This window comes from Carcharodon carcharias, chromosome X (genome assembly GCF_017639515.1).
Source record: "Carcharodon carcharias isolate sCarCar2 chromosome X, sCarCar2.pri, whole genome shotgun sequence".
NCBI classification, from domain to species: domain Eukaryota; kingdom Metazoa; phylum Chordata; class Chondrichthyes; order Lamniformes; family Lamnidae; genus Carcharodon; species Carcharodon carcharias.
The window spans coordinates 20,897,884-20,911,391 of NC_054507.1; the positions used below are offsets into that span (position 1 = coordinate 20,897,884).

The 13,508-nt window shown below is 43.0% G+C and overlaps 1 protein-coding gene across 1 annotated transcript in view; it reads left to right on the forward strand.

Annotated features, from left to right (window-relative positions):
- LOC121273271 (protein Wnt-6-like) overlaps positions 1 to 11,497 on the forward strand; it is a 76,761-nt gene extending 65,264 nt beyond the window's left edge. The window contains exons 3-4 of the mRNA XM_041180318.1: positions 835 to 1,136; positions 10,900 to 11,497. Of these exons, the coding sequence (XP_041036252.1) occupies positions 835 to 1,136; positions 10,900 to 11,361 (764 nt within the window). The 3' untranslated portion in view covers positions 11,362 to 11,497. The remainder of the gene's footprint in view (positions 1 to 834; positions 1,137 to 10,899) is intronic.
- The last annotated feature ends 2,011 nt before the right edge of the window (positions 11,498 to 13,508 follow it).

Genomic DNA, 13,508 nt, shown 5'->3' on the forward strand with positions numbered 1-13,508 from the left:
TTTTAGGCCAACCCTGTAGTTTCATGCTAATTATTTAGACTAGCTTTTTATTCCAGATTAATTAATGAATTGGGTTTAAATTTCCTCAGCTGCCTTTATGGGATTTGAACCCGTGACTCAAGGAGCTTTACCCTGACGCCAACATCCGCCCTAAAATGTAAATGAGCGCATACGTTTTAGTGTGGAGGGTAAGTCGGGCAGGGAAATGGCGAAAGTTGGCAACCTTGGTGAGCACGAGCCTTGTCTACACGTGTAAGATGTCTGGGGACAGACAACAGATCGACAGTCAGACATAAACACGTTTATAGCTGAATAGGGAATTCAGGTGGGAAGCTCTTTACTCAGAGGGCGATGAGAATTTTATTTTAATTTTAATTCTTTCACAGGATGTGGGCATCGCTGGCTCGGCCAGCGTTTGTTGCCCATCCCTAATTGCCCTTTGAGAATGGGAGTGAATAATATAGATGCATTTAAATATATGTGGGAGAAAGGGGTAGATAGAGATATTGGTGGGAAGAGGCTCAGGTTTAATATAAACCTGTTGGGCCGAATAGCCTGTTTCGGTGCTGTACATTGAGTAATTCTATGTTAGTGCATATGATTATCGAAATATGTAATCCATACATTATATGTGTGTTAACATGCATTATATATGTGTTAACATGCATTATATGTGTTAACATGCATTATATATGTGTTAACATGCATTATATGTGTGTTAAAATGCATTATATATGTGTTAACATGCATTATATATGTGTTAACATGCATTCACAGTCAATGTGCGATGTGTTTTATTCAGTTCCCATACATTAGCCCATTTCCTGTTGCCAGATATCAGGGAGACGGCTTTTGTTTACGCCATCACCTCCGCCGGAGTGGCCTATGCTGTGACCCAGGCCTGCAGCATGGGTGAGCTGCTGCAGTGCGGCTGTGAGAACACCCCGAGCCGGACACCAACCCCCCACCCTCCCGCCTCTGGCACCCAGGCCGCGGCCTGGGAATGGGGAGGCTGTGGAGACGATGTGGAGTTCGGCTACGACAAGTCCAAGCAGTTCATGGACACCGAAAAGAAAAAGGGACAGAGCGACATCAAATCCTTGATTGACCTTCACAATAACGAGGCCGGCCGACTGGTAGGTTAACTCCCTGCAAGATACTCGTGTATACATTAATTAATGGAAATAGATGGGGGGGGGGGGGGGGTGGGGTGATTTTTCTTTGTGTAATGTGTAACAAAATCTGTGGGAGAACTCACTGTCCAGTAGATGAAGTATTATTACAGAGCAAGGTTCCCTTTCTCTCGCTTTGTGTATGAGGTACTGAATGGCCAAAGGACAATATCTCCCACTGTTCAACGCAGTCAGCGCGCTTCTCAAGCTCTTGTGAACTCTGTCGCTTAGCACCTCCAGTGGGAGGATCATCAGTTCTGAGGGAAGGTCCCTGATCTGAAACGTGAACCCTGTTCCTCCCTCCACAGATGCTGCTTGACCTGCTGGGTATTTCCAGCCTTCTCTGTTTTTTTTTACTTCAGAAGGCACAAGTCAGGAATGTGATGGAATACTCCGCACTTGCCTGGATGAGTGCAGCTACAACAACACTCAAGAAGCTTGACACCATCCAGGACAAAGCAGCCCACTTGACTGGCACCACATCCACAAACATTCACTCCCTCAACCACCGATGCACAATGGCATCAGTGTGTACCATCTACAAGATGCACTGCAGGAACTCACCAAGGGTCCTTAGACAGCACCTTCCAAACACGTGACCTCTACCATCGAGAAGGACAAGGGCAGCAGACACATGGGAACACCACCACCTGGAAGTTCCCCTGAAAGTCACTCACCATCCTGACTTGGAAATATATCACCGTTCTTTCACTGTCGCTGGGTCAAAATCCTGGAACTCCCTCCCTAACAGCACTGTGTGTGTACCTACACCACATGGACTGCAGTGGTTCAAGAAGGCAGCTCACCACCAACTTCTCAAGGGCAACTAGGGATGGGCAGTAAATGCTGGCCCAGCCAGCGAAACCCACATCCCATGAAAATAAATTTTAAAAATTCCAATGGAAGCAATAGCTTGAAGCGTTGAATTCTTGCTGATGTACGAACCCTCTTCCATTGTTAGATTTTTAAAAGACAGGTAATTAGTTAAAAATATGAGGGTATTTGCACCATTTTTAAATCCATTCTTTCAGTTTGGTGGGTCACTGCGGTCCCTGTAATGGCCGCGTGCTCTCTGCTGGTTCTAGTGACTAAATACATTTCCGATCACCTCCCATTTTGGGCTGTCATTATTAGGCCAGTACGGAGCCACAGAACTGCACAGCACATCTGGAGACCGTTCTGCCCGTCATATCTGGACTGGCTCTCTGCCAATTCAAACCAAAACGAATCCCGCCCCCCCCCCCCCCTGCCCTGCGTCCTCCCCTCCGCCCCTTTCTCCGGTTCAAATATGGATCCAATTTTCCTTTGAACGATACACCTACGCCCCTAGTCTCCATGGCGAACTATTTGACGCTCTGACTCCGTATCTAAAGATATCCGCTAACTGACCCCCTACTCGAGTTAATAGCCCTAAATTAATTAGTCACCGACTCGTCACAAGATAGTTTCCCATTGACAAAACAGACCTGTTTCACCCCGGACTTGGCTTGCGAGAACCCTGACATGTTTGTTTTGAAAGGGAGTGTGCTGTTACTGGGTGGGCCTGCATTCTATCGAAGTTAATGTCATCAGCCAGGGTTGGAAATTCAGATCAAGCCGGTGACAAAAAGCTGGTGACAGTTTGAACTCTGCAAGAATCACGGAGGTGGTGACACAGTGGTATTGTCGCTGGTATTCCGGAGGGTTCGAATCTCGGTTGAACTTTGGAATTCAAATGGTCGTAAAAGCCCATCCTACCTGATCTGTCTACCAATGTAGTGGACTCTTAAAATGGGCAATAAATCACATCCAATGAATTTTTTTAAAAATGTGCGGGATAATTCCACTGAACAGGGAGGGAATTAATGACATTGGAGGAATCAGTGAGACACTAAGTATTGAGAGAGCTCCCACATATAATCCCCAAACCAATTTAGATGAGAGATGACCCGTTTCTTCCCGCAGTTGTTCAGTGAGTGAAGTGCTTGCGAATGAAACAGCTGACCATCACATTTCTTTCTTTAGATAACCAATTGAGATTGTCTGATTCCATCGAGTGCGCCGGCCTGTACAGTGCAGGCTGCACTGGCGAAAAGGCAGTGTTCCAACACAGTGCACTCCAAATTTCCTGGTTAATTTTGAGTTCTTTTAAAATCTTAATAGATTCATGCAATCTAATCCCTCCCACCAAAAAAAAACATTTTGCAGATTCACTAGCTCTTCTGTGTCGAATTGATTCTTTGTAGTGAAGTTAATTGTGTCCAAAGTGCAATCTGAAAGCCGTAGGAAATTCCAGTCGTCAAATGTATAAACTGTCATGTAGGAATACTGAACAATCTCAACACGTTCAGAAGAGGAACAGTCGCTCACCGGGGAGACCAAGTGTCAGTGAGCCCTTTGAATGTGTATATTCAGAATCATTTTGAACAGGGAGAAGAGTAAATAACGCATTACATGTCCAACAAAAGATGGACATGTCAGGCCCACTTTAGCAAGGACAGATTTAATACCCACACAGGGCTAGCACCCAACTAGCGTCCATCCTCACAGCGCGCAGGGTGTCAAGGGCAATCTCACAGTGACATGGTTTAATGCTGATTGCCCTCTGTGCTTCGCCTCCACTCAGTTCCATAGCTTTCTTTCAATACAGAGGTGCATTAGGAATCAACCAAAAGATATAGGAATGTTTATTAGATGTAGTTGATACATATCCGTTCTTATCATCGAGAGGATCAGACTGGCTGACTGTAAAACCTCTGATGCTTTAGTCTGTCCCGAGTCAATACCAAATATTGAACCTTTCAGTACTCACTGGGGCCGGTGACCTCACCAGTTTCACCCCTGCTTTCGGTAACTGTTGCAGACCACTCATTTTCAGTAGGGTTGCAATGCAATGCCGATTTAAATGAAATCTTGTACTTTTATTCAGTGTTCATTTCAATATCGCTCTCGGAATGTTGTGACGGGTGCACCTCCAAGATCCAGTGTTAATTCAAACTCTAGAAACACCACTTTGCAAAATTGTCATTGAATGCTGTGCACCTGCGGTGGAACACACTGCAAATTAAAACAGTGAATCACTCTATCGTATGATGACTTTCAGGGCAACCTGATTTATAGTGAGCAGCTGTGAACCTGGCGGAAACTAAACTCCAACACGTTCAGTGCTTCTCTTGGGGAAACTTGAATCCATATCCCAAAGGTGAAAGGACAGTAACTGTACTACACAGTCCCTACTCAGAAACAAGATAATTCCCAAACAATCTGGGCTGGATTCCAATCGGAATGACAGAAGTGAAACGACACCGTGTTTACACCTTGTATAAAAAGACGTGTTAGTTCAGCCTCACTCATACTATTCCATAATTGAAATGTGTCACTTCAGGTCAGAGGTTGTGAGGTGATAGCTTTCAAATGATATTTCCTTGTCAGCCTTTCAATTGGCAAACTGTTTATTGTAGATGTTTTTCTTCCAAATGAGCTTCAACGCAAGGAAATACAGTTGTTTTTTATCCTCCCACTCCATTTCCCTTTCTCCAATCTGCCCAGGCAATGCTGAACGCCCAGGCATTAAATGCACACACAAAAACGGCTCCAAGGTGCCGACTATGTATCATCTTTAATCTTCATCTCGTCTCTCTTGCACTAGTACAAAGGACCTTCTCATTAGCCAATCTTCTTGTTTAACTAATTTTCAACATAAAGCCAACTGAACTCAACTTAAATCAAGTTAAGTAATAACTTGACTGAAGTTAACTTAAATCATTCCGCAGTCTTCCTTCAGCCTCCGGGATCTCGTTTTCACATCACATGACCGCACTTAACACTTAGACTTCTACTTCTTAATTCTAACTTGATTTTAGGGGTGCCCAGAAACAACTTATGCTGTTAAAGTCCTCTAAAACCAAAAGCAAAGCTAAATCAAAAGAGACGCAAAATTAGCGTGGAGTATTCTTACTGCATTCATAATACACTTTGATTTTTATTTTTTGTGGTTATCACCCATTTAAACTAAACTGGTTAACCCCTATATTAAACCATCATACATGTGTTACAATTAGGTTGAGGGCTCATTCGGACTGTATCTACTGAACATGGAAGCGTTTCGCTATTTTCTGTTCTGTAAGAGGAGTTTACAAAAGATGGTATTATCAGTAGGTTTTTTGTGCATTGGAATCCATGTAAAAAGTCTGGCCATCATCAGAGTTAAATGGAGACTTGTGGTGCAGCAACTTGTGTGAGAGGCTAAGGTTGCAGTAAAAGAAGGCCACCCTTCATCAGTCGCTGAAGTTTTGGGACTCTTAATGTCCAATGTGCAATTAAACTTTCACTTTTGCAAATACTGTACAGAATTCTGGTGCACTGCATGTTCACATTCAATGCCCTGAATATTTGTAACATGCTTAATGGTTCAGCTGTTTACCTATTCAAATCCTGCTGAAATATTTCAACCAACCAAATTTTCAACGAAACAAAATCCAATTACAGGTATAGCAAACTTCGATAATCTCTGCAAAATGCAGAGCCGACCTGAATAGAAACAATTGAAGGATAGATTGAAGTTGCTGATGGACCTGATATGTAGATTGGGATACAGAAAATTCATTGTCTCAGGTCAGTGCCCATGTCTGCAGAATGAGCCAACACAGAGAATTTATGATTCTCTAGATTGCTAAATACAGGTAAAGTAATGCGACATAAACATTTGCAATGTTGGACTTTAAAAAGAGCCGATTGCCTGCACTGTGCTGAAGATATGTGTTTATCGAGAGCAATCTTTTGCTGTCAACTGTGGTTGTTAAGATAGTCGGCTCATGTGGGGGTCAGGATTCCTGAAGGCACAATATGTCGCAGGACTCTCACTGAGGTAGTGAAGATTTCCTTTGTTGAGTCCTAGTGAATTATCAACACACTTTTGGAGTGCATAACTTTAGAGCACAAACACATATTTAGACCATGTAAATATCCTATTGGGACATGTTATTTTAGGCTACATAAACCGAATCTTTTAGAACGTAACAGATAACATTCTTAGAACACATTCTTTCAAATGCATTTTTGTACATATAGGCATTCCCTTAAAACACAAACAATCTTTTGGAACACATTTTCTAGAACAGTAGACATATTATTTTACAACAGAACATGTGACCACAATCTTTTAGAACATGTAAACTTAATTTTTAGGACAGGTAAACGTTCGTTTAGACCGCATCATTTTAGAATACACATTTCTAAAATGTAAACACCATTTAAGTACACGTCGCTCCGTTAGAATACAATCACATTATAGAACATATGAACACATTCTTTAAGAACATGATGGTTTAGGAATAGTTCTTTTGGGAAGTATAGAAACATCTTTTAGAACACGCTTTTTTAGCACATATATTTGAGTTGGCAATACATGCCAGAGGGAATCTTCAACGTGTATTTACAATGTTATTGCACTGGAGGATTTCATGGAAAAGGGGGTCCACTGGGGAAGGGCAAGGTTACTCTGGTCACCACGTATGTGACAGAAGAGCATAGGGGCAAGATTTTGTAGATTCATTGATGCACTTTCTAAATAATGCATTTATAATTTTACTGCAAATAGAGAAAATCTCTGCTTACAATATGCCAACACACAGCAACCAGAGCAAGGTCCACCCCATCATGATCATGTAATATCTTGCAAAAGATCCGATATAATGTACAGCTTCTCCTCACAACCTCAGAAAATTACCTACTCCAGCAATTTCCTAGTCACCTGTGACGTCTGCAAGTGACATTAAGCAAGATGTCAGCTTTGTTCGGTAGTAGCACTCTTGACTGCATCAGGAGGATTATGTGTGCGCAAGTCCCACTCCGGAAATTTGTGTGCATAATATAGATTTGATTCTTCATTGCAGTATTGAAGGAGTGTTGCATTGTCTGAGGTCAGATGAGACATTAAGCTGAGGTCCCATCCACCCAACCAGTTCTTATCCAGGAAGAACAATTCTCCCTCATGTGATGGACAGTATTTATCCCTCAACCCAACATTACTAAAACAGGTTATATGGTCATTATTATATTGCTGTTTGTGCGACCTTGGCTGCTGTATTTCCCTAAATCTTACATTACAATAGTGACTTCACTTCAGAGGTACTTCAGTGGCTGCAAAGCACATTGGGATATTGTGAAAAGTGCTATATAAATGCAATCTCTCCCTCCCTCTCATACACACGCACAATCAATACCTAGTTAAACATAGAACAGGCATTTCTGCATAGAAATGATTTGATCTTGACCCTCTGTCTGTCTGTGTATATGCTTTTCAAAACTTTATCTAAATATGTATACATGTATACGCATATAAAGTACATATACCATTTGATTGCCCACGGCAGGATCGAGTGTAGTTTTCAAGTAAAATGGGGTTAGAGGCTGGGGGTAATTGGACCAGGGATTCCAGACATAATTGAATTTCCAAAGTGATAAATTCTGCCCGACTTAAATTTTTCCGTTCTGAATTCCTATGACCACATTTATAATGAAAACTGCCTGTGGAACCTTGTCATTCTGTATTTACCCCTACCCACAATATCTTATATCTTCACATTCTTTCCTTGAAGAATAGTATGAAGTGTTGGAAGGATTCTCGGGGGCTGATTAAAAGTCTGCCAGGGTGGCATAGGCATTGTTTTTGTACCTTTACACTCTTTCCTTGGAGAATGGTAGGAAGTAGTGGAAATATTATCAGGCTGATTAACACTCTGAAGGGCCCGATGTGGTTGATCTTTCCGTGACCCTATGTTTATACTATACCTTCAAGTGAAGGCACTGCAGCACCACTGCAGGCAGGAGGGTGCCATTACAACATGACGAATTCAGATTGACAGTTTCCATAATAAATCGGGACATCAGTTTTAATTGGGGAACAAAATTATTGGAAGTGCAGAGTGACGACCAAGTGTAGTCTTCGAGTGGGGCAGAGTTAGAGGGTGGGTGTAGTTCGACCAGGAGAAGCAGATATACTACAGTCAGATGTAAAAATATTATTTTGTATTTTTGTACAAACTCCATTGTCCATTCTTGTACTGGGATCTGCCAATTTGCTGCATTTACACTCTCCCACCAGAGGTGCCACTGCAGTATTTTCACTGGTTGGGGACAGGGAGGTACAACTACAGAAACAAATATACAAAAGCAGTTCAACTTACAAATGTGGAATTTATAATGAAAAAGTTGTCAAGAAGTGTGCACAGACTCAAAGTATTTTATATATATATGGGCAGATATATTTGTGTGAGTTTGCACTTATGAATAGGTCTGCCTCTATCTCCAAGTCTATGTGCTTGTACAAATCAGTATCATGTGTGTCAGTGAACCATTTAGGGCCCTTGAAATCTGTGGGAGTTTTCTTAAATGGAAGGTCGCACATGATCCAAACTTCCTGTTGCTGGGTAACAATGTTCTCAACTACATGTCCAACTCTGCTGTGTTTACCAACTAAATTCTAGTTGACCAAGAGGCCAATGGTGGTGATGAAGAGGTCAACTGCCTTCATCAACCAATATTTGAGCTGAAACAATCTCTTTTTTGAAATACCATCAAGGGTTATCTGCTGACCCACGAGAAAAGAACAAGTATTGTCTGCACCAGGTCACTTTTATTGAACATTAACTTAAGAAATGGAACACAAACTTTGAGGGTGTTAGTTCCTTCTGCACCTCTTACAAGGTCACCTATCCCTTAAGTTGACTTTCTACAAAGGTTTACAGTAGAGAAAAGGAGAGAGGAGACTTGTGTGGACCATGAACCCCAGCATCAACCTGTTGGCCTGAATGGCCTCTTCCAGACAAATCCCCTCCTCCGGTGTGTCAACTGTGGCTCTGTTAGTAGCGCTTGTGCTTTGGAGTTACACAATTCCTGGTTCATACCCCACTCCTGGACTTGAGCACAATAATCAAGGCTGATACTCCAATGCTATACTGAGGGAGTGCTGTACAAGTAACATCCCAGAAATAGCTGTAAATCAGGAAATGGAAGGGAAGGAGGAGCTCAGGAAAATTACAATCACCAGGGAATTGGTACTGAGCAAATTGTTGGAGCTGTGGGCTGACAAATCCCCGGGTCCTGATGGACTTCATCCTAGGATCTCGAAAGAAGTGGCTAGTGAAATAGTTGATGCATTGGTTTCAATTTTCCAAAATTCCCTGGATTCAGGGAAGGTTCCATTAGATTAGAAAATAGCAAATGTAACTCCTTTATTCAAAAAGGGAGGGAGACAGAAAGCAGGAAACTACAGGCCACTTAGCTTAAAATCTGTCATAGGGAACATGTTAGAAGCTATTATTAAAGATGTTATAGCAGGGCACTTCGACAAATTCAAGGCAATTGGGCAGAGTCAGTATGGTTTTGTGAAAGGGAAATCATGTTTAACCAATTTATTGAAGTTCTTTGAAGGAGTCACATGTGTTGTGGATAAAGGGGAACTGATGGATGTACCGTACTTAGATTTCCAGAAGGCATTTGATAAAGTGCAACATCAAAGGTTATTGTGGAAAATAAAAGCTCATGGTATAGGAGGTATCACATTGGCATGGATAGAAGATTGGCTAGCTAACAGGAAACAGAGGGTAGACATAAATGGGTCTTTTTCTGGTTGGCAGAATGTAACGAGTGGTGTGCCACGGGGATTAGTGCTGGAGCCTCAACTTTTTACATTTTATATAAATGACTTGGATGAAGGGACTGAAGGTATGGTTGTGAAATTTACTGATGACACAAAGTTAGGTCGGAAAGTAAGTTGTGAAGTGGATGTAAGGCGGCTACAAAGTGATACAGATAGGTTAAGTGACTGGGCAAAGATCTGGCAAATGGAGTATAATTTGGGCAAATGTCCAATTGTCTATTTTGGCAGGAAGAATAAAAAGATGCATCTTATCTAAATGGTGAAAGATCGCAGAGCTCTGAGATGTAGAGGGATCTAGGTGTCCTAGTGAATGAATCACAAAAGGCCAGTATGCAGGTACAGCGAGTAATTAGGAAAGCTAATAGAATCTTATCATTTATTGTGAGGGGAATTGATTACAAAAATAGGGAGGTTATGCTTCAGTTGTATAGGACATTGATGAGACCACATCTGGAGTACTGTGTACAGTATTGGTCTCCTTATTTAAGAAAGGATGTAAATGCATTAGAAGCAGTTCAGAGAAGGTTTACCAGACTAATACCAAGAATGGGCGGGTTGTCTTATGAGGAAAGGTTGGACAGACTGGGCTTGTATCCACTGGAGTTTAGAAGAGTAAGAGGCGACTTGATTGAAACATATAAGATCCTGAGGGTCTCGACAGGGTGGATGTGAAGAGGATGTTTCCTCTTATGGGAGAATCTAGAACTAGGGCTCACTGTTTAAAAATAAGGGGTCACCCATTTAAGACAGAGATGAGGAGAAATGTTTTCTCTCGGAGGGTCCTTGAGTCTTTGGAACTCTCTTCCTCAAAAGGTGGTGGAAGCAGAGTCTGAATATTTTTAAGGCAGAGCTAGATAGATTCTTGATAATCAAGGAGGTGAAATGTTATCGGGGGTAGGCAGGAGGTTACAATCAGATCAGCCATGATGTTACTGAATGGCTTGAGGGGCCGAGTGGCCTATTCCTGCTCTAGGTTCGTATGTTCGTATGCATTTAAAAAAAGATCTCAGTGACAATACTCCTGTATTAAAATAATAGCTTTTGAAAATACCTTACCTCTCTCTTTGCTTTCCTGTTTAACTCCAGATGGTTAAGAATTACATGAGGACCGAGTGTAAATGTCACGGGTTATCGGGCTCCTGTGCCGTCAAAACTTGCTGGAGGAAAATGCCTCATTTCCGCGAGGTTGGCGACCGCCTCTTGGACCGTTTCAACGGCGCCTTCAAGGTGATGGGGAGCAACAACGGAAAGATGCTGATCCCGGTGGGCCCCAGCATCAAGCAGCCAGACAAGCAGGACCTGGTTTACTCTGCAGAGTCACCAGACTTCTGCCTAGCCAACAGGCGGACTGGTTCACCGGGCACACGGGGCAGGGCGTGCAATGGCACAGCGGTGGATGCCAGTGCCTGTGACTTACTGTGCTGTGGCCGAGGGCACCGAGAGCAGACGGTGAGCTTCCAGAAGAATTGCCACTGCCGCTTCCACTGGTGCTGCGTGGTCCAGTGCAAGCGATGCACGGTTCGGAAGGACCTCAGCCTCTGTGTGTAGTTAGGATGGCGGCAAAATAAGCCATTGCCCGGAACTTCCAAGCTAAATCCCAAATTATTACCCAAAGGGCACGCATTTTGCATGGAGAGGAGGCGGAAGTTGCAACTCAATGTCTGCAGGAATTTCTGGGCAAATCCCAGGCGGGAATATGAAGTCAGAACAATGTGGGAGAATGAGCAGCACTCTGAGGGATTCTAAAAAGTTCTGAAAAAAGGACCGATTTTACAATGGTTCACTCTCCAGACTCATCATGGGAACAGTCAGCAATTTTGCAGAGTCCAACTCATTGTGGGAGGTGTGTGGGGGGGGGGGGGGTGGGGGGGGGGGTGGTGGGGGGCATTGCTGGGGGGTGGGGGGGATGGGCCAGAAGGTGCATGTTACTAACCGCATAGGAGATGTATAAGCGATTGCAGGAGCTCATGTATAATTTCTGAGCATAGAGCTATTTTTGTATTATTGTCAAACCTAGAAAGACGCTTATGTCACGCCGCCCCCACGGGTCCCAACAAGATGCTGCCTTGGTCAGTGGGTTAGGGGGGGGATTAACCTGACTTCCTGGTGTTCACCTGACTGGCATTCTTTGGGAAAATGGGTTATTCAAAAAGAAGCGCTGACCTTTTAGATCAAGTGGTTTATTTTTCATCTATTGGCTATTTGTACTGGAATACGGAAACGTTGTTTAATAAATGGAACGGATAAGATGTCATCCTTTCGGTCCTGGTTGGCTGTGTCATTTCTGTGTCTGCGTGCACGCGCCCCGGCAGGGTATGAGACTGAGCGTGTGCACGCCTGAAGGTGTGATTTTTGTTTGTGTGTGCGCGTGCATATGCGTGTGCTCAATAGTGAACATGTGCATGTGTGCACGTGCATGGATGTGTGCATATTTGTGCATGTGTGTGTCAGTGTGTATGTGTGTGTGTGTGTCAGAGTGTGTGTGTCTGTGTGTGTGTCAGTGTGTAAGTGAGTCAGTGTGTGAGAGTCAGTGTGTGTGTCAGTGTGTAAGTGAGTCAGTGTGTGAGAGTCAGTGTGTGTGTGTCTGTGTGTAAGTGAGTCAGTGTGTGTAGTCAGTGTGTGTGTGTGTGTGTGAGTAAGTCAGTGTGTGTGAGTCAGTGTGTGTGTCAATGTGTGTGAGTGAGTGTGTGTGAGTCAGTGTGTGTGTGTGTGTGTGTGTGTGTGTCAGCATGTGTGAGTGAGTGTGTGTGCATATTTATATTACACAGTAAAATCTAGCGATTCTCTTTGTCAAAATCATGAAATGAAAAGTTCAAAGTGGTGATGGGTCGGTAACCTGGTAACACCTTACGGTTGGGAGGCAATTGTCTCTGGGGCTGGTCTTTAGTCTTTAGCATGAAGCCTGTTTGCCGGGGTACCTGAGGCATACTTGAAGTATTAAGGTTAGAGATCAGTTTTCAATGATGATAGATAGCTCATTAGTTTGGTATGGTCGTTCTCAGCAGGTATTCCAGACTTAATCCTAAAGAGCTGTATGTACTTGTTAAGTATGAGGGCCTTTCAGAGTTCTGCCATTCTATGTTTGCGCCTTACCATCCCTGGGTGTGGAAATCTTAGTTTGAGTATTTGTAGAAGGTTAGACTGTGTGCATGTATGTCTATATATTGGGTTTAGTGTGTGAGACTGTGCATGCCCAGTTAGCTGTGATGGAGTTTATATATGTGAACACTGCTCTCTAGCTGTATAGATCTGCACCAATCTACAGGTCTCGGTGTTTAGTCAGCAGTCTAGAAGGCCAGATAGATGTCTTAAAGGCAATAGATAGAGCTGTGGATTGCTTAAAAGACATCCCTGGCTTACATTCTCTCTTTATTTGCTGTGTCTGCCTAATTGTTGAGGTTTATGGCCAATATGAAGGCAGTTTATTTGTTTGTCACAGCAGCTCACTTGGGGAATTTAATTTGGACAAACCAGCACTGGCCTCCTGCTTGTGTGGATTGGAGGAAGAGAGAGCCACATGCTGCTGCCCAATCACATCATCCACGACAAAGAGGACAAATGAGTAACTGAGTGGGAGCAAGCCCTGACTATCATAGGAATGCTTAAGAGGCTGTTACCAAGTTCTTTTCTCCAATATTTTAATGGAGGCATGAATCCATTTAAAATCATTGGCTTCCACTAAAATAGTGGAGAGA